Source organism: Leucopleurus acutus (genome assembly GCF_964270905.1).
Source record: "Leucopleurus acutus genome assembly, chromosome: 3".
NCBI lineage: Eukaryota > Metazoa > Chordata > Mammalia > Artiodactyla > Delphinidae > Leucopleurus > Leucopleurus acutus.
The window spans coordinates 49977695-50004433 of record NC_139145.1 but is presented as its reverse complement, the minus strand read 5'-3'; the positions used below and the strand labels follow the sequence as shown (position 1 = coordinate 50004433).

Here is a 26739-nt window from a genome sequence, read left to right as displayed (position 1 = left end):
TTAGCGGGTCCAATGCCACATTGGTCCATACATGTGGACACCTCTTGCAGGCACGTCAACACACTCATCACAGACGTGGGGCCCATCTGGCCCTGGAGACTCTGGTGAGTGGAGTAAGACTGGCAGTGATGAGGAAAAAGACCCCTGGATCCATGGGGCCAGGAAGACATGGACACAGGCATGTTATGGGGAGGTGTACCCCGAGTGCCTGGGGCAGGGGCTACAGGCCAGGGTGTCCTGTCCTTGGCTCAGCCCCCAGCATTAATTAAGCTTGGAAGGCCCCAGACCAGCCTGGGCCTGGGAAAGCAAAGACTGGCATTGAGGGGAGGTGGCTTCTGGATGAGACAACACTGTCCAAGGCCAGGCCCTAGCTCAGCCAGGAGCCAGAGATGCTAGGGTCCCTTCCCCAGCTCTTGGGCAGGAAAAAGTGCAAGGAGAGAGCTGCAGCTCCTTGAGGGGCAGCTGGCTGAACAGAAAAAAAGTTAACCTACCACCTCATGAACCTTGAGCATCTCCTCAGGGATTCCAGCCTCCATATCTGTCAGCCAGGGTGAGAATCCCAGATGGTGGGTTGCCAAGCCCACCTTTCCCATCTTACAGATGGGGAAACTGAGTCCCCTGGGAGAAGCCTGGCTCAGAGTCACATGCGCTCTCCAGAGGCAGAGGACCGGTCATGGTCCCTACAGTTCTTACCTCCTAAGCCAGCCCCAGGGGTCGGGGTGTGATGTGCCAGGGGCAAAAGCTTTCCAGAGGGGACAGCTGATGGGAACAGCCTGGCTGTTGGGAGGCTGGGCCAGGCCAGGAGGCGCAGGGTGCTGGGAGGTAGAGGGGGAGCTTCGGGTAGGGCAGGGTGGGGGCCAGCCCCTACAGGAAGCTGTCCTCCGCCTCGGCCCGAGGCCCAGGGAAGCTGGAATCCGGCGGCCGCTTGGGCTCTGGCTCCACCTGGGACTCAGGCTGGGTCTCTGGCTCTGGTTCCTCTTGGGGTTCCAGGGGGCTGTCACAGGAGATGGTAGAGGAGGTGTTGACTTCATTCAGGGCGGAGCTAGAGGCGGAAGGCAAGTGAGTGAGAGGCTGGGAGGGAACCACAGTGAAATAATACCAGCCTTAACATAGAGCTTTCTATCTATCCACCCTTGCAGCATGCACCTTACACATTTTAACTCACTGAATCCTTGTAAAGACTATGCAAGGCAGGCGCTGTGAGGAAAGTGCAGCTCAGAGAGGTTACACCATTGCCTTGCATCACACAGCGGGTAAGTATAGGAGTTGGGACTTCAAAGCAGATCGAGTTGATTGCTCACCCGTCACTGTCTCTCTCCTGCATGCCTGAATGTATAATGATCTCATTTAATCCCCACAACAACCTCCAAATAGAAGTATTCTTACTGTTTTCATTTCACAGTTAAGGAAACTGAGGTTCAGAGAGGGGAAGCAGCTTGTCTGAGGGCACCAACATTCACAGCCCAAGCTGTTTGAAACTCTGAGCTCAACTCCTCTATACATTGGCTACTTGGAGCCTTGGAATGTTTTGGGCGTGGGTTTGGCCACATGGGGAACATCTAGTCCAGGCAACAGCTGGCCTTCCTCCAAAGCCCTCCCCATACCGTAACATCACATCCCGAGGCAAAAGAAAAGCACGAATCTCCTCCCCAGTCTGAATTCTGGCCTGAACTTCTGTAGGTACCTCTGCCTCCCTGTGCCAGGCTCCCTGGGGTCCTCAGGGCCTGGTGCTAAAGGACAGACCACAGGGCTGGTGATGCCCATAGAGTAATACATGGGGTGCTGCGGATGCGAATTAGATTTTCCTCTTTTCCTCCTTAGGGCTAGGACAGGGCCTAGAGAGGGGCCAGAGGAGATGGCCTGTGGAGGCTCCTTTAAAGAAACAGCTACCTTACCATATATCCCAGGCCACTTTCTCTTACCAGCCTGCCATTTCCACTCGAGGTCATCAAAGGTCAAATGAGTTCAGTTCTCTCTTCTATTCACTGGCAGGAATAAGTACTCACCCTAGGTAACTTACTTCTAAGGCAAGCCTGATGGCATGAAGACACAGACAGACACACACACACACACACACACACACACACACACACTATGCACCCTACTGCTTTGGGCTGCAGGTCAGAATGGCTACCTGGCAAGGCTGGGGGAACCCTCCAGTGGTCCCTCATCAGCAACCTCGGGTTTGGGGTCAGGCAGGGGGATGATATAGTCGTTGTCACCCTCGTTGGGCTGCACAGCAGTGTAGAGGACGGAGCTGGTGTCCAGGGGGGATCGGAGGCCATTGAAGCCGGGCAAGCGGGCTTGGGACCGAAGGACGGCTGGGTGGTCGCTCCTCAGAAACTCCTCATCCACCTGCTGGTACTTCTGCTCAGCAGGGCAGGAAGAAACCGAGACACAGGGAGGGTCAGACCAGAAATGTCTTTAGGGATCATCTAACAGGGCAGGTTCTGACCCAGCCCCTCCCACCTCATGTAAATAAAGCACCTGGTGCTCCGAGAGGAAGAATTGCCCAAAGCCCCACAGCTGAGCTGCTCTCCTACCCGGCCTCTCACCAGACAAGATGGGCTCAGGGTCACCCAGGGAGGGGACAGTGATCGGACTAGCACCCGCAACCCTAACTCTTCCCCCACTTCAGGGTAGACAGGCGCAGGCTCTCTGCCTGCCATGGCCTCCCTCGCTACTGAAGGGAGACAACTCCCTTCCAACTCACTGGAGCTGTAAACAGATGTGGTTGGGAGTGGGCTTAGGAATGGACTGAGGGAAAGGGCTGTATCTGGGCCAAAGGACATGTGCATCCCCCTCACTGTAGCTTCGTAGTTGGGCAGCGAGGGTTTTAAGGCCCTGCTGGCTCCATAAGCCTTGTATGAGCCCGCCACAGGGTCCAAGTGGTCAGGCCCTCAGCACTCATCTCGCCTGGGGTTGTTCAAACTTGTGATGGAGGCCCAGGACTTGGTCTGGGTGCAAAGGCATGAGGAAGGATGCAGGATGAAGGGGGCTGTAGGCTTCCTGGCCCCACTTTAAATTAATCAGCTTCCACATAGGATTTCACTTTTAAAAACTCTATGCTGCTAAAAGAAACTACACTCACAGCTCCAGCCCATCCCTTATTAGTACCAACAGGGAAACTGAGGCCCAGAGAGGGGAAAGGATGGTCCCCCAAATACCAGCATGTCACACAGAGCCTTGTACCCTGTGTCTACTTCTGGACCAGAACTCTCCGTTCCCCACCCCAACCCTGCCTCAACGTACCTTTTTTTTTTTTTTTTTTTTTGTGGTATGCGGGCCTCTCACCATTGTGGCCTCTCCCACTGCAGAGCACAGGCTCCGGACGCGCAGGCTCAGCGGCCATGGCTCATGGGCCCAGCCGCTCCGCGGCATGTGGGATCTTCCCGGACTGGGGCATGAACCCGTGTCCCCTGCATCGGTAGGCGGACTCTCAACCACTGCGCCACCAGGGAAGCCCTCAACGTACCTTTTTGTAACCCTCGCCCAGCAGTCTCTCGAGAAGCAGCACCAGCTGGGAGAAGGGGGGCCGAATCTCAAACTTCTCTTCCCAGCACTTCTGCATGATCTCATAGCTGGGGAGAGGGACAGAGGGGTCAGGGTCTCTGGCTCAGGGTCTGCCACCTCCCAGAACAAGGGGAGTAATGAAGAGTTTGGAGGGGAGGGGTTTTTCCATTACGGCACCTGCATGTTCCCTTGGGAAGCCCTCCCACCATCCTCAGTTCAGTGGTCCCATGGGATTGATCACACCTTGGTGAGCACATGACACGGGCATGGCCAGTAGGCATTTTTATCCCCTTAGCTCAGTGGCTGGTTTTCTGGATGGGCAGGTGACCCCAGCTGAGCCCTTGACAGTCACCTCTGGACCTTTCACTGGAACTATGGTGAAAACAGCTAGGACGTAGCCATTTGGACGGTGCCAACCTGAGAGTGAGGCTGACGCGGAGGAGAGCAGAGCCCCGCGGTAGGATGAGAGAGTGTGGATGATGTCTTATGAACAACAGGATCCAGCTATACCTACATTTGTCTACATCTCTGAACTAATAAATCTATTTTCGGCTTAAGCTGGTAAAGTTGGATATCTACTGTTTGCACCCAAAGTATCTTCCCAAGCGCTCCACTCACATCTCGTCAGAGGCGTGGGCAGGCTGGGCCATGCGGTAGCCCCGCTTGATGGCATTGTAGAACTGCTCGTTCATGGGCAGCTCTGGGTACGGGGTGCCACCTGTTAGGGAGCAGAGACAAGAAACACGGCTCAGGTGTGTCGGAACAGTGGCAAGAATCTTCTTCCATGGGACAGGGAGAGGCACACCCACCCCGGCGTCGGTGAGGGTGCAGTGGCCTTGGCATTGGGAAATGTGGGCTCCCTCATAGGCTCTGGACAGAGACTGCATGCCTCCCCAGAATCAGAGAACCAGAGAATGCCGGAGCCAAGCAGGCTTTTTGATGTCACTGTCCAAATTCATCTCTACTGAGATGGGGAGGTAAAGAGATCCAGAGAGGGCAAGAGACTTGCCAAGGTCACACGGTAACAAGAAAGCAGCAGAGCTTCTGAGCCCTGTCCCAGAGCCCGTCCCACAGCCCCACCAGGATGAAGGTGTGAGCGGTCAGGATGGACGCTGCGCCGTGAGGCTGAGGACTGGAAGAAGAAGGAAGTGTACCCAGGGTGAAGATCTCCCAGAGCAGGATCCCGAAGGACCACACATCGCTCAGGGTGGTGTAGAGGCTGTTGAAGATGCTCTCGGGGGCCATCCACTTCAGAGGCAGGAAGGTCTGCGGGAGGGCGGAGGCTGCTGAGTGCAAGGAGGGGCCGGCCCCACTCTGCACCTGGGAGCCGGGAGGAAGCCTGGCAGTTCCCACCCCCAGCTCTTTCTCACTTCTCGGTCCCTGAGGGCCCATCTCTGCTGGTGCACGGTTCCCACGCCCATCCCACTGCTGGTCAGAGGATCAGGAGGCTGAGTTTCTTTTCGCACAAGCTGGGGACATGGTAACCCCTGTCCATGAGGGAGAGCCCCAGGGTCTGAGGCTCCTCATGGAACAGGCTCCCCTTCTTGACCCTAGGAAAGGCCCCTGCTGGGGGGAGGAAGAGACGTGCCAAGGTGTCACCCAGCTCTCATCCTAGCTGCCTTAGATCTCTGGGCAGATTCCTACGCGGGAAGTGCGGACACGAGTGGGAGGCAGGATGGTCACCTTTGAACCAAATACTGCCTGCCATCTACTCATCTGTCTTAGCCTGTCACCTGGGCTTCTTCCTCTGTTCACCATCGCTGCTGGGACAGCACATTTGGCCTGTTGCCCCTTCAACCTCCCCAGGACCCTTTACAGCTGGTCCCTTGCCCCCTGCCACGACCAGCAAATCTGAGCCCCCGGCCTACCCCATGGGCCTCGGCGTCTCACCCCCGCCCCATGCACAGCTAGTGGCTCCCCTTCCCATCCCTGCACACAGGGCTAGGCAGGCAGAGCCCATCGCCACTGGGCAGGTCAGGCCACGAGAACCCTGTCCTGATCTCCCATGAGCCACAGCCACGCGAACCATGAGGACGGGGAGAGGCACTCACACTGCCTTTGGAGATGTAGTTCGAATCCCTCATGATGTCACGAGCCAGGCCAAAGTCGCAGATCTTGACCAGTTTGCCCTCACAGATGAGCACATTCCTGGCTGCCAGATCTCGGTGGACGCACTGGGGAGGGAGGAGACGGGAGCTGAGACCGTGGGGGGCAATTCTGGGGAAAGACTCTCTGTGTCAGGGGCTTTGAGAAATATGCATCGCTGCTCAGGTGTGAGGGGCCACCAGGTGTGAGGGCATTTGCCGTCCTCACCCACCAGAGGGCTGCCGTACGGGGCCATGTACTGGGAGCACCCTGGCTGGCTGGGTGACCCACCTCCCCAGGACCCCACTGTGCTCACTGTGACCACACATACATTCTTGGAGGCCAGGAACTCCATGCCATTGGCCACCTGGTAGCTGAAGCCCACAAGATCCGTGTAGCTAAGTACTGGGGACTCGTTGATTAAAGTCACCCGGCAGGTCCTCTCAGGAGCTAGGGAAGAGCAGAAGGACACCCACTGTCTTGTGTCTCCCTGGGGCTAGAGAACTCCTGGCCTTTGGCTCGTGGAGGCTGAATGTCCCAGAGAGAAGCCTCCTGATCCTCTAAGCCTCCCACAAAAGGAAAACAATTTCCAAATATTGAACTTAAATTCTCCTTCTTTATCAGAGCCCTCATTGGCCAGAAAAACTTTTGGCTTTAGCCCTGGGCCACCTTTGCTCAGCCTGGCCTGCCTGCTCTTTAGGGACTCTAGATCAGCCTGGCACCTGTAGACCACTCTTCCCCGAGGCCCCAGCAGGTCAGGCACCCCTGTGCCCACCCTAGCTCCTCCCCTCCCTGTGGACTGTGTACACATCTCTGGACCCAGAAACAGGGGCTTCATATTGGGGTTCCACCACACAGCAGCTTTGGGCAGGTGGCTAGCCTCAGTTTCTGCATCTATGAAATGGGCACAAGGTCACCTTCCTAGCAGGGTTGTTGCCAGGCTGGGCAGAGGAAAGGTTTCGAAAAGAATGTATGACTACATGGGACTTCCCTGGTGGTGCACTGGTTAAGAATCTGCCTGCCAATGCAGGGGACACGGGTTCGATCCCTGGTCCGGGAAGATCCCACATGCTGCAGAGCAACTAAGCTCGTACGCCACAACTAGTGAGCCTGCGCTCTAGAGCCCATGAGCCACAGCTACTGAAGCCCGCGCGCCTAGAGCCCGTGCTCCACAACAAGAGAAGCCACCGCAATGAGAAGCAGCCCGCGCACCGCAACGAAGAGTAGCCCCCGCTCGATGCGACCAGAGAAAGCCCGTGCGCAGCAACGAAGACCCAATGCAGCCAAAAATTTTAAAAAATTTAAAATTAAAAAAAAAAAAGAATGCATGACTACATAGGTGTGAGGACCCTGTGCGCACCCACCGGAGGGGACGTAGTTATCATAAGGAGCCATGTAGTTGGAGGACTCGATGTCTGCGTATTTGACGTCCCCTTTCATGTCCAGCATGGGCACGTAGTCCACTGACTCATCTTTGCTCATGTCCATGTAGCCACCATCGCTCTCCCCAGGCAGGGACACATGGCTGGGGGCAGAGGAGGGTTACAAAAGGAGAAGCACAGGCTCTTCCCTCTCTTCCCCTTCCTGCAAGGCCCCATCACTCATGCATTTCTTCTCTCCCTCACTCTTGCATGCCCACACAGTCTGTCACAATATGAATGACCATGTAGTGAGCCCTTCCAGCCAACCTCAGACCCACGCTGAGCTGGACACTGGGTCTGCCAAGATGACCTAGGACCCCGGGTGTGTCCTCAGAGAGTTTACGTCCAGGGGTGATTCCAGCAACCCAGGACCAGGGTCACAGGAAGGGCCTGTACCCAAGTGCCTTCCTGTGGCCACTACAGCACCGTCCAGCCACGATGCCCTGCAAGTGGGCAATGAATCGCCTTAATGCCTCTGCCTGCAGCAGCAGCTCCCCCGAGAGCTGAGGGACTATGTACACATGTGTCTCTAGGGTTAGAGAAAAGACTGGAAGGAAATCAATCAAAATGTTGGGGAGGACATGGGTGAGTTTTAATGTCTTTTAATGCTATTCTGAACTTACTCTTGCCTCTGCAATAAACATGTGTAGCTTTTGTAATTAGCAAAAGAACAAAGAAATGTTATTTTTGGAAAAGAAAAAGAAGAAAGGGGATGAGCTGCCCTGGAGGCACTGGAGAGACTGGTGTGGGGAGGAGGGGGGAGGCTGTGTAGAGTGTGAGGCAGGAGTAGAGTGTGGAGCACTACAGAGGGGGTCATCCTGGGACAGGAGGGCCCCAGGTGCCCCCTGTCGATGACAGGAGATGAGATGGGGTGGGGTGAGGGGTCAAGGGGGTCACCCCCTCTGAGCCTCCAGAGTGCTCAGCGCAGGGCCTGGCACACCACGGCAGTCAGCAGGTGGTAGCCGATGCCACCATCATCACCACCGTCATTGTTTTGCCCACCTCTGGGGTGGCCAGGGGCCAGGTCTTGAGCTGGCTGGTGAAACAAGTGAAACCTGGTTCCAGGAGTGGCTCTGCCCGCCCTCACCTCAGCTTTCTGTCCTGGACAAGGAAGGAGTGAGCAGGCGCTCCTCAGGGCTCCCCACAGATTCAGGTCCCGCCCTCCCTCCAGTACCTGGGCAGCGGGAGCCCAACGGGCAGGGCGTTGCTGTAGAGCTCAGCGCTGGGCGGGCGGCGCTTGTTGGAGCAGCGCTGCAGAAAGGTGTGCTTGTTGCAGTGTAGGTAGTCCACCAGGTCGCCGTAGCGGCAGTACTCGGTGATGATGAAGATGGGCCCTGCGGAGGGACAGGCTCAGGGACAGTCCCCGGGGGGGGGGGGTCTTCCCATCAGAGCCATGAGGCTAATGACGGGTTGCATGTGGGTCAGCAAAGAGGCTTAGGTGCCAGGCAAACCTGGACTTTCCTGACCGTGAGCAAGGCACTTAGTTTCCCTGAGCTTTACTTTCCCCATCTATTAAATGGGGCTAGTAATATACCCACCCCAAAGGGCTGCATTGAGTATTCATGAGACAATGCCTTTGTCAGCTCAGCTTAATGCCTGGCAAGTAGCAAGCACAGGGTTAGCTGTTATTGATAAAGCTGATTCTGGAGCCCAGGATACAAAATAAACAAAGGTAACTCTATTACCAGGTTACTGTTTAAATTCAAACACGATACATTGACTTAAAGTCAATCAGTGACAGCTTAAACATACTGGTGGAATCAAAAATTTTGAAATGTGTGATCACTGCAGACATAAGTTGGCCTACGTACACAGCGTACTTCTGTATTCTGTTTTTGTTGCACAATACCGAGGAAAATCCCAAATCTCACAATAAGAAGCTGCAAATAGTGCTAACAGTTTTTTTTGGCGGCCTAACTTGTAATCAGAGCTTCAAATAAACACATTTGGCTGGAGAGGCCTTATTCTATGATCCGAGTGGCAGCAGCTCACAGTGAGCAGGCTAGTTGGTGGGCTCCAGAGGTGGGGCTATAACTCATTTCAGTGTCACAGGAGCTGCCACTTTTGATAGCTTTTAAAAGGTATTGTAAACAAATAAATAAGTAAAAATAAAATAAAATGTATCGTGAACATTTTTTCAGTGTCAGAGAACCCCTTGATTTGGAAGCCGCTAGGACTGGTGAACTAAAGAGTCCTTTGGTCTTGAAGGTGATGTGATTTGGTGACTTGCTAAATCCCACACCCATCTGCCTCTGTGAAGTGAGGGCACCAGACAGGGTGGGCACGGACCCTCCAGCTGGAGTGTCCTGTCCGTAAACTGAGGAGGGGGCAGGGAGGGGCCAGGCTTTGGCCACTGGCATTTCCCCAGAATCCTCTAGGGGTGGGCTGTACCTCCTTTAGTGCAGGCCCCCAGCAGGTTGACCACGTTCAGGTGGGGCCCGAGGTGACTCATGATCTTCAGCTCCGACATGAGAGCTTGCTTCTCGCTGCTGCGGGCTGTGGCTGAGGGAGAGAGGGGGCCCTCAGGCTTGGTCCAGTCACTGAGGCCCCGCAGACGCCCCACTGGAGCCTATTCCAGCTCTTCTGTCCCAGGCTGTGCTGTAAGACCCAGGTGGCTGAGGGAGATGAGGACCCGTGCACAGGAGAAGAGGCAAGATGATGGGAGGAAGATGGAGGAGGAGAGGAGGCTCCCGGAGGAGGGGGCAGGGTGAGAAAGCCTCTTTCCCAAAGCAGAATCAGGAGTGCTGCTGGCTCTGGTGTGAGTGCACTTCCTGTGCCGGGAGAATCAGCGTGAGGCCTGCTCTGGGAATGCCTGAATGTGCGGGGAGGGGGCAGCGGAGAGGTAAGGGAGGGGCGGGCTCCCAGGACTCACATTTCAGCATCTTGACGGCCACTTTCATGGTAGCCTGTGAATGGCTCAGGCCGTGAGCCGTGGCCTCCACCACCTGCCCAAAGGCCCCGGAGCCCAGGGTGCGTCCTGGGGAAGAGACGATCTCTCAGCTCCTGGCGCACTAGGAAGCTGCACCCCCCTACACTCTCTGAGGTCAAGCTAGACATCCCTCAAACCACCCTGGACTTAAGGTGTTTCTCCGACGGACCCTCCTAAAATCACAGTGCTTCGCAGACCATCCTGGTCTCGCCTAAGTCCTGCCTGCTTTCTGGCCCCTCTTTAGTCCCTGGAGGCCTTCTTCTCCCCACAGAGGGGAGCACAGCTCCTCCACGCTCTCTCAGCCTTTCCAGCTAGACTAAGCGCAGGCCTGGCACTCAGCCTGCCCTCGACTAATACTGCCTCTCTCGCCATGAAGGGGTCTCATCTCACACCATCATTGGATCACAGGACCTCAACGTTGGACGGTCCCTGGGGGATCATCTTGCCGCCACTGTACAGAGGGTGGGGCCCTAGGGCCAGAGAAGGCAAGACGTCAGCACTAGGTCTCAAAGCTAATCATGGCAAGGCTGTGCTCAGACATCAGTGTTCCCACCCGCCTCAAGTCCCCAGACTGCCACTTGAGGCCTCCCTGGGCTGACCAAGCACAAGCTGGTCCCGCGGCAGCTCCCAGGTGGAGTCGTAAGGCAGCTGCATAGGGTCCACGTAGATGTATTCATGGCCATCAGAGCTCACAGATTCAATCACTTTCCATCGGATCTCATAGCGTGGCTTCTGCAGGACCAAGACGAGGAATGGATCATCAGAGGGGGACCACTAGGTCCAGCTCCTTATGAAACAGATGGGGCAGGAAAACCTGAAGCCCAGAAAGGATTAGGGGCATATCTGAAGCCATACAGCAAGTTATCAATAAAGCCAAGGCCTTCATGGGCTCCACGGAACAGATGTCAGGGGGAGGTGCTGAGGAACAGCTGACAGCTGAGGGGCAGGCTCATCAGAACCTCCGCACCAGCTTCTCCCAGAGCCTGGGCCGCTCCTCAGATGGGAAGATGGGAGCAGGCAGCCCTGGAAGGTAACACAAGGCAGAGACATTCTACTGGGTGTGGATGGCCCCTCCCCACGCTGGATCAGTCACAGTGGGAATCTCAGAAAGATATAACCTTAGAGTGTTGAAATCACAGGATGTTGGAGTCACAGGATTGGAATCTGAGAATGATAGAATCATGGGGCGCTGCAATCCTATGGTGGAATCACGGAACGGTGAAATCTCAGAACAGTCCATTGAAATGACAGATTTAAAGGATGAGAATGCCTTTCAGTAGAAGCCTGGGAGTCTCTGTGGGTCAGAGTTGGAAGAATGCTGGAGCCCGTGCAGTCCACCCTGAAGGTCCCATGCCCCGTGGTTGCGATGGGCAGGGATGATGCCTGAGCAGGACTCTGGATGGAAAGCGGGGTGCACAGCACAGACAGGGCACCCTGGATGGCCTGGACCAGGCCCACGTTGCCCAGGCTGCTGGGGTTGAAAGCAGCTCAAACACGCAGCATCACTTCACACCTGAGCTCCACGCTGGGCCCCGACCATGGCCCGATCCTCCAGCAATAGGGGATTGCGGGGGGGTCCATGCAAAGAATGGTGTGCCAGTCTGCACCCATCAGGCAAGGGTGGGGCTTACCTTCTGCCAGAGCATGATGAGGATGATGAGGGAGATGATCGTGAGCACCACCAAGGCCAGGATTGCCGAGATCACCACCACCTTGAAGGGTAAGGCTGGAAGCAGAGACAGGAGCTGCTTATGAGCAGACAGGGTGTTTGGCAGCTCCCCTCCCTTCAGTCCACCCCTGGCACCACAAATCGCTCTCTGCCCAACCTTCCCCATCCCCCTTTGGCCTACGATGTCAGACCCTTAGCCTCTCCCCTCTGGGCCACATCTCCAGCCCCTTGCATAAATACCCCATGCCCTTCAGTAACTACCCCTGGATCACTACTGGCCGCCAAATCCCTTCAGCCCTTGCCAGGGTCAGTCTGGCCTGTCTGCCGTAGCTCCAGATGGGATGCAAGCTCCTGACAGCTGGGCTGTGGTTCTCCTCTCCTCTGAATCCACGCCCTCATTGGGGCTGTCACTGCTAGGACAGAGCCTGACTGAGAGGCCAATGGACCCAATAAGTGAGCTCCCATAGCCTGAGGCATCCAGACTGCAGAAAGGAGCCGGTTTCCTCCCCCATAGTGATGGTAGTTGTAAAGTACATCGGGGTGTGGGCCAGGGAACTGGGGTAACCAAGTAGGGCCAACTCTGGGTGCCCCCCCCAAGCCCTGAGTGTCCTCTACCCCCAAAGCCTCAGCCTCTTTGCTGCACAGATACCCACTCCTTCCCACTCCCTCCACATCCACCCTAGCCAGACCCTCACCTCCCCTGTCCTGCCCCTCTGGCCACCCATGAAGTCCCCTGGGAACTCACTCCCTCCTCCTGTGTCACCCACCTGCCCTTCTCTGCTCGCTAGAGAGCTCTGTCCCTCCTCCTCAGGGACTCAGACCAACATCACTCCTCTCCTCCTTTTCCCCATCCTGGGAAGGAAGCCTGCATCTTCTAGGGAAGCCATTTCCAAGTAAAAAGAGGGGCCTTCATCCAGCCTTGGAAATTCCCCGTGGGCTGGTACATGGCTTCCCCCTCAGTGGCACACAGAAGTTTTACTTCTGCTTTGCTCAGAGCTGGTCTGCAGGTGCCCACTTGCTCGGGGATATGTGTGCATGTGTGGGAGTGTGAGTGAGATAAGGCATTAAGACCCATCACCCATCCCACCACAGGGCAGGGGGAGGCAGGTCTGCGTAGAGCAGTATCTGCCTGTATAAGCCCATGGACCTACCTAAGTATAGGCATAAGTGTGTCCAAAACACCTTGGACAGTCTTCATATCTCTGCTTGCACTGGCTTCTGTCTTCTCCTGCAGCTCCCTCCTTTACTAGTCCCCTCCTCCTTATCTCCTCCCCCAGCCCCTAAATATATACACTCTGTTCTCCAGCCAGGTTGAATTCCTTTCATTTCTCTGAACCCACTTTGCCTCTGGGCTTTTGCAGAGGCTGTTCCGTCTGACCAGAGTACCATTCCTCACCAGGCTAACTCCAGTTATCTTTCAGGTATTGACCTAAAGCTTCCTTTTACCAGGACACTTTCCTGAATCCCACAGCTGGGTATGGAGCCCCTTCTCCCTTTAGGCTTTCCCCCCAAATGCTGACCCCCACAGTGAGGTTGCCTAGTTCCTTGTCTGCCTCCTCTCTGGACCGTGGGCACTAGGAGGACAGGCAGGGCTGGGCCTTCTCCAGTGAGAAGCTGCGACCCTGTGACTATTTACTGAATGAGGAAATAGGTGAAAAAATGAAGCACGTGCACGCAGGTCCATGCATGCACAGGGACTGGCAGGCAGCGAAAGCATCTGGGCACCGCAGGGACTGTTCATACGGATAAGAATTATGCATGGATGTGTACCTGCTAACAGACATGCACGGCACAGCAAGCATATATGTATGGGGATTGCGTTGCACAGTTTTACAAAAAGGTGTGCTGCATCTCCACGCTTACAGACGTGCACTATGCCAGTGTGCACACGTGCACGGGAGTTGTACATTGTTTGCACACTTGTATGGGGATTGTGCACCTGCATGTACACGCCTACAGACGTACACACGTGGGTTTATATACCTGCCTGGGGATTGGGGTGCTCATGTACATGGTTTACAAACATACCCTCAGGGGGTTTACACCCATAAACATGCCTGTGTACATGCTTACAGACACACGCTCTAGCTTTACACATGTATGTGGGGATTGGGCATTCTTCATTACTTGCTTTACAAACCTACACTTGCAGGGTTTGCACCCACGTCCAAGGATCAGGCATGCTCGTGTACACAGCTTAGGACATACATACAGTGCACATACAAAAGAAGACAGCACTGTTCATCGTCATGGTTTATACACATATACTCGTGGATGTACACATGTGTGGCAATATTGTGCTGCTGTGCAAATGCCTGGGAAGATACACCCACAATGCTCCTGAATGCCATGGCCCTGAACGCTGACTTTAGCCTGCTGTGGGCACAGGCACAGTTCCAAGTACAGCAGGGTTGAGGTGGGGGTGAGGGGTCGTCAGGGGCTACGGAGGATGGAGGACTCACAATGTGGCACCACGGTGACCTCCTGAACGTCTTGGCCCAGAAGGTTGTGCAGCGTGCAGCGCACTGACAGCGGCTGATCCACACGGCGCAGGCGCAGTGTGCTCACCACCTCGAACTCCTGCTCCTCTGCCCAGTATGTCACGTTCGTCTCCAGCAGGCTCTCCTCCTCGGAACTGTTCCCCAGTGGCGTGGGAGGCAGCTCCAGCGGACACCTGCCGGAGAACCAGCCAGGTCGGCTTCCAGTCCCTTGCTTCCCTATGCGGGTGGGAACACTGAGGCCAAAAGCAGGCAGAGCCACCGGGTGGTGGTAGAAGGAAGCTGGGCGCGTCCAGTTCCTTTTTCCCACTGCCTGGTCCTGAGTTGGTTCCTCCCGTGATCCCTCAACTGACCAGCAGGGGCGCACCTACCCCAGAATTGAGAACCTGGATTGCAAAATCCACTCCCTTCCTTTGACCCTCAGGGTTAAGGCAAGGAAAGGCAACAATTTAGGTCATGCAGAGCATCTCCAAGAAGCCACATCTTCTAGGATATGGATCTAGCCTGGAACAGTGTTCCCAGAGGATGGTGTTGGACTAGATGACCTTCATTGGGTCCTTCCAGTCAGCTATGGGTACCCTGGGAGACCCTGGCCCAGGGTCTGCTCACCTTTTGAGGTCGCTACAGGTAGACCAGCTGAGGTGTGGCTGGGGCATGCCCCGGCCACGACAGCGGACTGTCTGCTCGCCGCTGGCAGGGTGGTTCTCGCTCAGCTCCAGCACACGGACAGGCACTGCAGGGAGAGGGGCACGGGCCAGGAGGTGGAGAGGTCAGGATAGACAGTCAGTAAGAAAGGCCCTCAGGGAGGACCTGGTCCAGAGTCTCCCTTGGGGGGAGGGGAGCTTCAGACTGCAGGTGAACATTGAATACCAGGAATCACCATGTGAAAACTGACAGATTCCCCTTGTGGGTACTTCAAAGGGAAAATCTCAGTAGGGTGCTAGTCTGTCTTTAACACCTCTCTGAGATTTGCTAATCTTCCCTTTTAACAAAGAGAGGGCAGGCCTCAGGATCAGAGCCCTGGACCGGCAAGAACATGCAGTTAGAATTTAATAGCACTGTTTTGTTTTCTCAGAGTTTATTTTAGTGGTTGCTTTATATTTATGACATGTGATGCTGATTTTCCATCTACAGTGGAGAAGTTCACTTTTCATTCAAAATAAATTTATTTTTAGAGAGTCAATTCACAAAACATTAAGTCATTATTGTGTCATTTCTCTGCTCAAAATCCTGCAGTGGCTCTTCATTTCAGTCACAGTAAAAGCCAAAGTCCATACAAGCGCCCAGGAAGGCCTACACGATCTACCTCTCCTGTCCCCCCAACTGCCCCGTCTCAGCTCTGACCTCATCTCCCACCGCTCTCCCCTTCACTCTGTTCTGGCTACACAAGCCTTTCTGCGTTGCTCCTGCCTTTGCACTGCCTGGTGTGCCCTTCCCCCAAATAGTCACTTGGCTAATGCCCTCACCTTCTTCAAGTCTTCACACAAATGTCATCTCCATGCAGCCAATCTTGATCATGCTATTTGAAATTGTAACTCTCCCCACTCCCCTGCCCCCAGGACTCTACCCTCCTTACCGAGCTTTTCTGTTTTTTTTTTTGTTTTCTTTCACAGCACTTGTTTGTTACCTTCTAACCTTGTACATGGTTTGCTGTTTTTTCCCCTTTTTTGAATGTTTATCTCCCCCGCACTGGGATGCAAGCTCCACAATGGCAGGGCCTCAAGAACCTTGAATGGACTGGCATATTGTAGTTGCTCAATAAATATCTAATTAGTACTATAGTGTAAGTGGTGTGTGAGAAGGAAAAATCATGCCACTGGGATGTGAATGCCTGAGGTTTTGTAAACACCAATCTAGCCCAATGACCTTCTCGTAAAGCTGTGGAAACTGAGGCCCAGAGAGGGGATGTGCACGCAGCAGTGGTCAGTGTCAGAGCCTGGCCTAGAACCCAGCCTCCTGAGTCCTGGACTCTCTCTTCTCCTCCTCCTGTGGGTGGATGGACAGTGTAGGAATGGCAAGACAATGGGGGTGGGAGGGTCAGGGGAAGGAAAGCAGGGTGGAAGGCTCCTCACCGTTGACCTGCAGCTGGAAGGAGAGCTGGGCTTCAGCATCCTCATGGAAGGCCCGCATGGTGTAGCGGCCAGCTTCAGCCACCTTCACCCGCACCAGTGTCAGTTCTGACACATACCTGATGAGGAGGACAGGCCAGGAGACCCAGCTGTCAGAGCTGGAAGAAGTCCTACAGCCCCCACCTTTCTTGTAAAGACAGAAAAACAAGGTCCAGGGAGTGGAAGGGGAGTGTCAAGGTCACATGGGTATCAGTAGCAGTGCCAGGACTTTTGAATCCCCACCCATAGGCAGCTCCAGTGAGTCAAGGGGGAGGGTTAGGACGGATGGGGTGGGGGGCGTGGTGGAGGGGAAGCACCATCTCCATCCGTCCACATCTCATCCCTTTCAGAAAGGCCTGACACTGCTTTATTCTAACATGCAGCACCTCAGGTCAGTCTGCTAATCTCCAGCCTCAGGGCCACCATTCTTGCATAGGTGCAGTGGCCTGCCTGCACCCTCTTCTCCAGTCATCCTGCCTTTTTATCCGTGGCTGCTTCCGGCTGACTCCACCCATCACAAGGACAACTAAACATCTGGGTGATCGGATGACCAGAGTCCGTTTTCCCCTCTAGACAGGAAACTCTAGGAAGGCTGCAACTGTCTGTTCTGGTCTATGCAGCATCCCCAGTGCCTGGCACAGGCCCCTGGTATGGCGCCTGGCATGTAGTAGGCTCTCAGGAAAGATGGGCCTCGATAGGTTTGTCAAGTAGCTTAAGGTTGTGGGCTGCCTGCCGGCTGCAGAGAATAGTAACTTCAAGAATGAAGCGGACAGGCCGCCGCTCACCGGGTCTCAGACACATTGCGCGTGGACAGCGCAACCTCGCCGGCGCCGGAGTCACCCAGGGTCCGGTTGTCCTTGAACCACATGACAGTGGGCGGCGGGTAGGCCTCGAACACCACCTGCAGTGTCCGGCTGCGGTGAAGCTCCGCGAATTGTACAGGGTCCAGCTCTCCCAGCAGCTGCACGTAACCGCTCTCTGCAAGGGGCGGCCGTCAGGGGCGGTGCTATGCCCGGCCTCCAATGGGGCAGCACCTCCTGGGGGCGGGGCCTCAGGCTTTAGGAACTGAACCAGCGAAGGAGTTACGTGAGTTGGGGTTCAGGTGGGTACTGTGATGGACTGGAGCAGGAGCCGAATTTGGGGCTGATACTGGTTTGGGGGCTGGGCTCAAGATTGGGACTGGGGTTGTAGTGCTCTTTGGTGTGTTCTGTCTCAGGATTGTGGCGGAGATGGGTTACAGCCTGGCTGAATTTGGGGATGGGGCTGCCTGGGCCGGGGATGGCAGCTGGGATTTAGAAATCCGGTTGGGGCTCAGGTTCTGGCTAGGCGGGAAGTCTAGGTTGGGATTAGGATTGGAATTGGGGCTGGTACTGTGCTTTGGTTTTGGTTTATCCTGAAAAGGGGGCTTTGCTTGGCACTAAGGCTAGAGATGGATTAGAACATGGCTGACAGTACCCCAGGGCTGTGACAAGGTCTGGGTCCAGTTCAGACTGAGGGCTGGGGGTAAGCCTAAGGCACACACCGACCACGGTGACATTGATGGCCTTTTCATCTCGATGGTCGCTCACACTTTCTGATACATTGCAGATGTAGGTCCCTGAGTCTCCCAGCTCGGCACTGGGGATGTGCAGGATAGAACGTATGTGGGGCATTTCAAAGAGGAAGTCGGTCACTGGCTCCACCAGCCGCCCACTCTGTAGGGAAAGTTGGGGCAAGCCCCCCACATCAGGAAAGGTCCATGAAGTCAGGCTACGAACCTGAAATACCCATCCCTGCCTGTCCCTTCCTCCCACCCGTGGCCCGGCATTACCTCCATGCGTGGGTATGTCCACTCAAAGTTGACCACCTCATTCCCAGTCACAATGCACATGATGGTGATGTTCTCCCCTTGGCGGACCACAGTCTGCACCGCATTCACTGAGACGTTGATGGATGACACTGGTGGCAAGAGACTGGCTTAGGGCTGAGGAAGTCACCCCCCAGCCACCAGCACATCCGTTTAGGGAGGGGGTGGGGGTCCAGAGAGGGAAGGGATAACTGGTGTGGAAGATTCACTCTTTCAACAAATATTTATTAAATACCTACTATTCTAGGCACTGGGGCTTTAGCAGGAAGCACAACAGACAAAATTCCTGTCCTCATGAAGCTGACATTCTAGAAGGGGTAACAATTTTGAAATCAAAGTACTCTCTGAGCATCTGAGTACAGAAGAAATTTAGTGAGCACAACCACATACTCTCCATCTTTTGTTTTATTTAATCTTCACAATAATCCCACTAGGTAAGCAGTCAGTATTATCCCCATTTTACAGAGGAAGAAGCAGACTCAGAGAGATTATGTGTCTTGTGCAAAGTCACTCAGATGGGAAGTGGCAGAGCTGGGATTCAAACCCCACTGGTTCAAAGCCTGTGCCTTTGCCCACCGCAGTAGACAGCCCAGCTCCACCACTAATGCTTCCTGTGACCTTGGACATACTCCATCCTCTTTCTGAGTCTCAGTTTTCTCATCTGTAAAATGGGGCAACACACCTGCCTTCCAAGGCTGTAGTGAGAATTCAGTGAAAAATGGAATTGCACACTGTGTTATCCGAAAGGTCTGTACCTCTGTGGAGGGTCATACTTGCCTCTGCTGAGCACCAGGCCAGAAAGGGGGCTCACCCTGGAGGCTGTAGACATAGTAGGCATCCGAATCCACCTCCCTGTCCCCGATGGTGGTTTTGCAGACGTAGGTCTTGTCCTCAAAGGTACCAGAGAAGCCACGTTGGTGGTCATAGGCGATGGGCAGCGGGACATCCACCTTCTTCTCATGCAACGTCACCACCAGTCTCGGGTCTGTCACTCGGCATGGAATTGTGGTCTCAGTTATTTCCGTGAGAAAGATGAATAGTTCCTCGGGGTCAACAGGGAGGAAGCCCACAGTGGGATCTGCCATAGGTGAAGCCAAGAATACGAGTCAGAGGAGCTGGGTTTCTGGCCGTGCCCTGATTTTCTCTGTTACCTTGAACAGGTCTCTTTCTCTCTCTGGGCCTCAGTCTACCCACTACAGAATAAGCGTGCTCTCAGAGGTCCCTTCTAGCTTTAGCATTTGATATGGACAGCACTGGCCTGAGAAAGAAGATAAGTTGCAAGTGGAAGGGCAGCTGGTACCTGGAGCTTAGAGAATGGGGAAAATGAGATGTGGAGGCCGAGAGGGTGCATACTGGAACCAGCTGAGAATGCAGAGTTCTTGGGAACCGGGAATGGGGTGGGCTGGCAGGGAGCAGACAAATATTCAGAGCAAGGGGTGGGAGTGAACATACTCCTGGACTGAACCAGGCTGGATTCCCTGATTCATCTGCATTTCTGAGACAGCTGTGTTTCACCGTATCAGTAAGGCACTTTCTGAACTTCCCCCAGATGCCTGCAGTTGAGAAGAGGAATAAGGGAGTGAGTACACAGGCCGGGGCCCCTCACCTGGCACAAAGATGTAGAGTCGTTTTCGCTCGCTGCCCTCCAGCCCATGGGAGCCTTTGTAGGTACAAAAGTATTCTCCTGTGTCTAGCCCAGTGACATTGGTCAGTGTCAGCACGCTGGAGAAGGTGCCGTCCTGGCTCGTGGTCATTTCCTGTGGGGGCTTCTGGGACATCCGTTCCCACACCACTGGAGCTTGACCCGAGCAGGTCAGAACAAAGGTGCTGGAGAGATTGAGGACAAGCTCTGGCCCCGGGGGTGTGATGACCAGGCCCCAGGAGGCCTGTGGTCCCAGCAACAACAGCAAGGGCAGCAACAGCACCTGGCCTTTGGGAGAGGAGACATCAGGGCACAAGAGCATGAGCACCTCTCCCCACAGCTGACCCTGAAGAACACACCTCCCTAATCCACAGAGAACACAGACTGGAACCCATGGCTCTGAGACCTGCTTGCCCGGGGCCTGGTCTCCAGGGACTCCTTCTGGCCTCCTGGCCTCTTGACCTCAGTTCCTAGAGACCCCCCAGCCTTGGAGTCTTTCTGCAGTGCAACTTTCAGGCTGCAGGCATGTTCTCTCAAAGGCATCAGGAAATCCTCGGGAAGCAATTCCCAGGCCTCCAGTTCCTGCATTACTTCCCAGGTCACTTTCTGAGCCTCTTCCCTGCAGCTGCCCCAGATGTCCACGTTCTGCCCAGAGATGGCCCTCCTTGGGGAAGTGGTGGCCAAGGTAGTCCAGAGTGAGGCAGACTGGGACACGAAAGATATTGAGGCCCCTGGAGGCTGAAGGGGACTGGGGATCGGGGGATGTCAAGTGATTGGTTTCCCCTCCCCTTGCTGACACCCCCCGGGAAAGGATTCTGTAAGCCTCGCCCTCCCCACCCTGGCCCACTTCGGCAGGGAACATGAGGTGAAAATAAGCACCCACTTAGACGGGTGGGTGCCCAGCCGGTGGGTCGGTCATCTTTGGGTGGGCCTTTGGCTGGTCACTGATTGCCTGGAGAAGCCCACCCAGACTTGGGAGCTTACAGTCAATGAGGGGTCCAGGCAGTGAAGGGGAGTCCCCCACTGGAACCAGACTGGCCGGACTAGTACCAACAAGTGCTGACAAGAGATGGGAGACCAGGGTGACTGTTAGGGAACGGGGTGGGGACTGCTGGTGAGGGGACATGGGGTGCGGAGGGCCAAGCCGAGGATTTGAGCTGATGTCTCTGGACAGGCAGAGGTCGACTGAGGCCTCCGAGCTGAGAGGGGGGCAGTGGAAAGAGGCCTCCACTGAGAGCAACTGGAAAGGCAGGGAACTGGTCAGGAGCAGAGCAGTGCCCGGGCCCTGGTGAGGGCATGCACCCCCCCGCCGGCTCCAGATCCCACTTAGCTGGCTCCCCAGGGCCTTCCGCCCCTGCCCCGAGTCTACCTACCTTCCAGGACAGGAGCTCGCATGGCACTCAGAGGCCGCATGGTATCCTGCAGAGTTAAACAGGGGTCAGGGCCCAGAGTTGCCAGAGGCAGCACCAGGGCCCATCTTTGCCTGGGTCCTGCAGAGTAAGCCCCAGCCTGAGCCCCCCAGCCTCTGGATCCCTCGGGCTAAAGTCAAAGGCTACTCAGAGCCCCCTCCAACAGGGCACTCATGCCCAAGGAGCTCCCTCCCCTGTGCCGGGCCCATTCACAGGGTGCCTGGACCCTGCTGTGGCTCTGCCTCTACCTCCCTGATGGCCTCGGCCGAGACCCCTGCTTCTCCCTGGGCCTTGGTTTCTCTGTATGTATGTGGGGGGCGGGTCTTGGGCTGGATGGTGTCCAGGGGCCCGCCAGCTCTAACAGCCTGTCCTCCGGGTGACAGTTCCAATACCAGGCTCTTATCTGCCAGGACAAATATTTGGGAAAGTGTGATGAAAGGCCTAGGGGAGAAGGAGGGGGTAAGCCAGAACCCGGAGAACTCCCACAGCTCCACAAGCACAACAGGAAATGGAGGCGGCGTTGGGGAGGGAAGCGGGGGCTGTGGAATGTGGGGGGCACACCCCCCCCCCCCGGCACTGGCCCCCTTTACTCAGCCCCAAGCTGCCCAGGGAGGCCCAGGAGGGAGGGGCCGGGGGCTGGGCCCAGGGGAGGCCACCCCGCACAGCACGGCTTCAGTGGTCCTTGGAAACTGTTGAATCCAAAGCCCCCACCCACACCTCCAGGGTCCAGATGGGGAGAGTGAGGCTCTGAGAGGGGAAGAAGTTTACCCGAGGCTACACAGCAGCGCTTGTCCTGGAGGGAGACAAAGGGACTGGTATGATAGAGGTAAAAAGACAAAGACGCTGAGAGACAGAGAGAAAGGAAGCACCGGGTGATGGAGGCAGAGGGAGACAGAAGCAGGGACACGGAGAGAGATGGATCGCACTGCGTGCGTCTTTGCCCTACCCCTGCCCTTGGCAGCCCCATCCGAGGGTCCAAAATAACCATCGATAGCCAGGCTTGCAAAGGTCTGACTGTAGGATCAACAGGAAGAAGGCCAGAAGTGGGTGGGGGTCACAGAGCAAGAAATGTGGGAGAGACCAGGTGACAAGGCAACCGGGAGAGTGGGGCTCCTGCCTTCCCTGAGTGGCTGCCCTGCCTGGCCCGGCTCCTAAGGCCACATACCGATTGCTCCCACTCCACTCTCATCTCACCCCTTTCAGTTCCCATGCCAGGGCTGGGATCCGGGTTTGAGCCCCAGCAGGGCTACCTCCTGCACCATCACTATCTCAGTGGCCTCAGTCTGCAGCTCTAAAAATGGGACAACGGCAAGTATACCACTTACAGGGCTGCACTTACACATTAGTCACGGGACACAGGCAATGGCCCTGGCTTGGGGTCGCTGGTCTCGGCTCTGCCCAGTGCCCTGAGAAGCTCCCTGAATAAATCTGCTCTCCCTCTCCTCATTCTCCCCATCCCTTCAGACCAGCCTGCCTGAGGGTCCCCTCTCCCAGTTGCTTTAGACTCAAAGCCCAGCCAATCTGAGGCCCCCTCCACGGTGCCCTCCTCTCCCATCCCTCCTGCCCCAGCCCTCCAGCTGGATGCCAGGCCTCTTCCAGCAGGAGGGAGCAGCACCGTGGCGGAGCCAGCATCCACCACAGAGGCCTATCTGTCCCTTGGTTGGGTGCCCCTCTGGATCCCCCCTTCCTACCAGAGATCTCGGCCAAAGAAAATCGTTAGCAGCGGAGGCTGGGGGAGGGGGTCATTTCAGCCTCCCTGCCCCTCCCCTCCTGGCCTCCCTGGCTGGCCACACTGTTTATTATTCTAAAGGAGGAATTTGGTCGGCTGGCCTGGAGATGGGAGGTCACGGCAACTAGGACTGGCCTGGCTCTGGAAGGCTGTGGGCCGGGCCTCTGGGCGGGCAAGCGGCCTCCCCCACCACCCCCGACCCTGGCTTCTCTCCTGCTAGGCCTGGCGCTAAGGGGGCTTAGAGTCCCTGAGACTCTGAGCTTGGAGGGGCCTTCTTGAACGGGCAGCAGAGGCCCAGAGACGGACAGAGTCATGGCCCAGTCACACAGCAAAAAGATGGAATCAGGCTGCAGGGAGAGGATGGGCTGGGCACAGGAGCTCAGGGAGAGTGCAGCCACCTTCGGGAGAGTATGGACAACCAGGGATCTTGGACTGGCTTCTCTCTTTATGAAATGAGCATTTCACATGGGGCTTCAGACCTACTCTGAGACTGTGTCTCCAGCCCTCTCTGGGACTCAGTTTCCCCATCCACACAGGGAGAGGTTTGGATGGGTCATCTCAAAGAGCCATCGTGCTCTAAAACTGCCAGAGAGAAGATTCTGGTCACTACTATTCCTGCCGGGGTGGGTTGGGGACATAGGGACTGATGGGAGGAAGGGCAACATTCCTGAGGCTGACGTAGAATAGGAATCCATAACCCATCTCATTCCATGGATTCAATCCCCTGACGATTTGGTCCCAGATTTGCTGTGTGTACTTTGACAAGTTGCTTCCGTCTCTGGACTTCAGTCTTTCAGGTGACTTCCAGACAGATAAACGGGTGATGTGGACACTCAGGAGGTGGCAGGGGGAAGCGTGGTGTGGGCCACAGGCCGGTGGACTGGGAAGAGCCAGAGTGGGGCTTGGGACGTGACCTCCTGGGCCATCTTGGATGATTCCCTGACACCCCCAGTTGTCCATCCAATGCCTTATAGACTTCTGTGCTTCCCAGGGGCTGCTATATTTCCAGCCGACCCCAGAGGGGCCCAGGTGGCTGATATGGGGGTGGAGGACTTGCCTGTGACCACTCCCCTTCTTCAGGGGCAGGGCTGCCCTCCAAGGAGGAACCACCTGGGACAAGGTGGGTGTCATAGTCAGGGAGGAGGCATCCCCCTTCCTGCCACACTCTCCTGCCTGGGGAGGCCCTTGGAGCAGAGAGAGGGAGGGGACCCTCAGAGATCCCCCCCTTCGCACATGAGGCGAGTTCTCGTGATTCCTCCTATTTTGGCCAGGTTGGGGGTATGAGGACCAAAGATGAGATAATTGCCCAGCTCCTCACAGTGAGTCAGAGGGAACCCCTCCCTTGGTCCAGGGGAGAACCCCAAGTGAGCAGAGGACCGCAAGCCCAGGAGAGCAAGCGTGCTTGAGGAGTCACTGTGAGAGCCCCAGCCTTCTCTCCTTCCTGCTCATACAAGCTTCCACTCCTTTCCCACCGCCTTAATCTAAATAAATCCAGTCCATCTTGGCCACATCCGCTAGCAGCAGCTTCCCTCCCTCGGGGTCCCGAGGCTCCCACGACACAGGCAGGCTGGGGGCGGGGGTGTGCTGCATGGCTGCCAGTGGGGAAGGCTTGCACACGGAGAGCACGTGCACACACAGCACAGGCTCCTGCCTACGCGCTCGTTCACACACTGCTCTGAAACACACCCGTGTGCAGCGGGCCCTGCGTGTGCCCAGCCCTCACGTCGGCACCGGACACGTGCACGCCCACACATGCACACACGCAGCTCCACGGTGCCCAGACTGCAGCCTCTGTGCTCTCCCCCGTGCCCATGTGAGGTGCGCACATGCGCGGCAAGTCACATGTATACCCGGCACAAGCAAAGCTGTGCACATACAACACACACAGAGCACGTGCACATGGTACCCCGAACTCACCTGAACACACGTGCACATGCGGGCACAGACAAGCCACAGATCCGACACGTGTTGTGTACTTACTGTGCCAGGTGCCGTTCTGAGCACTTGACATAGATCTACTCACTTGTTCCTCAGACAACACTATGAGGTAGATACAAGGATCGTCCCATTTTAGATGGGGAAACTGAGGCAGAGAGAGCTTATGGAAGTTGCCTAGGAACACAGAGCAGAGACTGAGCCAAGGCGGACTGCTCTGCCACCATTACTCTGTTTACTGGGTTTGGCTGGGCTGAGGCCAGCGGGGACTGATGGAAACAGACCGGACTGAGATTTATCCAGCCCAGAATGACAGAACTTGGCGATCTGATGTAGGGGGGCTGGAGAGAGAGGTACCCTGAGCCCCACCCCTATGTCTGGCTTAGAGTACTAGCGGGCAGGAGTGTGTGTGTGCTGGGGGCACAATACCATCTTCTGAGATGAGAATGTGGCGGAGGAGAGGGTTTGGGAGCTGGCACTGATCTAGTTTAGAATTTGGAGGGGCTGCGTATCTGAGTGGACAGAGGGACACTCAGTCTGGAGGTGGGGAACAGGCTGGGCAGAAATAGCAGTGAAACGGGGGTGGGAGGAAGCCCTGCTTCAGGGAGAAGCGGGTGCTTGAGGCCAGCAGTCTTGGGCCAGGGATGCTCTGAATAAACAAGATGCCAGAGGGAGGAGGAGGCCCGGCCGTGGGGTCAGAGTCTTGGAATGTCAGAGCTCCGAGGCCCTCAGGAACCAGCTATCGGATCCAGCCCCCTTACCGTGCCCCACTGTACAGATGGGGAAACTGAGGCTTGGAAAAGGACAGGGATAGGTCTCAGTGTTTTGACCTAGGCAATCCTGGGCTCAGTTGACCAATGGGGCACTGAAGCACACCTGACTGGGCAGCCCCTGCCTCCAGCCCCGGCTCAGATATGAGGCTGGTGGCTCAGGGCCTAGGGTTCAAACCACAGCTGCTGCTACCTCCCTCCCCACAGGATACTGACCCCCCCTTGCCACACACAGACCTTTATATCACCTTCCCTGCATTGTCCCAGCCTGGTGGGGATTGGAAACAGACTCAGAGGAGGTGACTTGCTAAGTTGCTGGCAGAAGGGGGGACACAGACTCCGGTCTCCTGCCTGGTGGTCTAGTCCTCTCTCCTCCACACCACAGACACTTCACAGCTCCTGACACAAACTTTGGGGACAGATCCCTGGCTGAGAGTAAGGGATGTGGGTTCTAGCTCAGCCCTGTCACCCTGGTCCTGCCCCTCTCTGAGCCTCAGTCTCCCCATCTGTACACAGGGTGGGCAGGGCTGTCCTAGGAACACTTCTGGGGCTGACATGGTGTGACTCTCAGGACCCTGCTCTGGAAGAAGCTGTGCTGAATTAGAATGCTAGGGTGGGGGTAGGGTGCGGGGGAGGGGCCCTAGCCAGGATGTCATGACTCAGCTCGAAGAAGGCAGCCAGCCCCAGTCCTGGGCGTGCGTAGGGGCAAGAGGCATCTGGAGCTGGAGACTGAGTCTTCCCGCCAGCGGTTGGGAAAGCACAAGAGTGATGGCAGAGAGTGTGGCCCATGTGGGCTTACCCCAAGTGGGCTGAGTTTTAGGTAGAATCTTGCAACACAGGTAGGGGAACCCCATCCTGGGAGCCAGGAAGGAGAGCAGTTTCCGTTGGGTTGGGAGATAGTTACGGGCTGCGGATAGAAAGCTGGGAAGGGGCTGAGGCTATGCGGCTCTCACCTGCCCCTCTCGATCCGATGCCCCTTCTGCCGCTAAAGGTTCAGCACTCCACCCTACACACTGAATCTCCCCACAGACCTCAGGATCACATAGAGGTCAGAGAGGGTGTGCAACCTGCCTCAAATCACAGTGACGCAGCTTGATCACCCAGGCCCAACTCTCTGCCACGCTGCTTCTAGACCCAGAGGACCTTCCTGCTTTCCAGGTACCTATGAGGTCTCCCAAACAAAGC

General features: G+C 56.0%; 1 protein-coding gene across 2 annotated transcripts in view; it reads right to left on the bottom strand.

Annotated features, from left to right (window-relative positions):
* Positions 1–272: 272 nt before the first annotated feature.
* Positions 273–26739, bottom strand: part of PDGFRB (platelet derived growth factor receptor beta) — a gene marked incomplete at its 5' end in the record, with an annotated part of 36937 nt that continues 10470 nt past the window's right edge. Inside the window, 22 exons of one of the 2 annotated variants that reach the window (XM_082837490.1) lie at positions 273–1042; positions 2135–2367; positions 3476–3581; positions 4132–4231; positions 4668–4779; positions 5565–5687; positions 5930–6048; positions 6963–7123; positions 8194–8353; positions 9411–9521; positions 9892–9996; positions 10548–10680; positions 11580–11674; positions 14080–14291; positions 14725–14848; positions 16188–16303; positions 17009–17201; positions 17746–17917; positions 18034–18161; positions 18881–19147; positions 19676–19999; positions 21085–21130. In XM_082837490.1, the coding sequence (XP_082693616.1) occupies positions 865–1042; positions 2135–2367; positions 3476–3581; positions 4132–4231; positions 4668–4779; positions 5565–5687; positions 5930–6048; positions 6963–7123; positions 8194–8353; positions 9411–9521; positions 9892–9996; positions 10548–10680; positions 11580–11674; positions 14080–14291; positions 14725–14848; positions 16188–16303; positions 17009–17201; positions 17746–17917; positions 18034–18161; positions 18881–19147; positions 19676–19999; positions 21085–21124 (3312 nt within the window). In that variant the 3' untranslated portion in view covers positions 273–864. Of the gene's footprint in view, positions 1043–2134; positions 2368–3475; positions 3582–4131; positions 4232–4667; positions 4780–5564; positions 5688–5929; positions 6049–6962; positions 7124–8193; positions 8354–9410; positions 9522–9891; positions 9997–10547; positions 10681–11579; positions 11675–14079; positions 14292–14724; positions 14849–16187; positions 16304–17008; positions 17202–17745; positions 17918–18033; positions 18162–18846; positions 19148–19675; positions 20000–21084; positions 21131–26739 lie in introns of those variants that run through there. The other variant, XM_082837491.1, reaches the window with a different exon arrangement.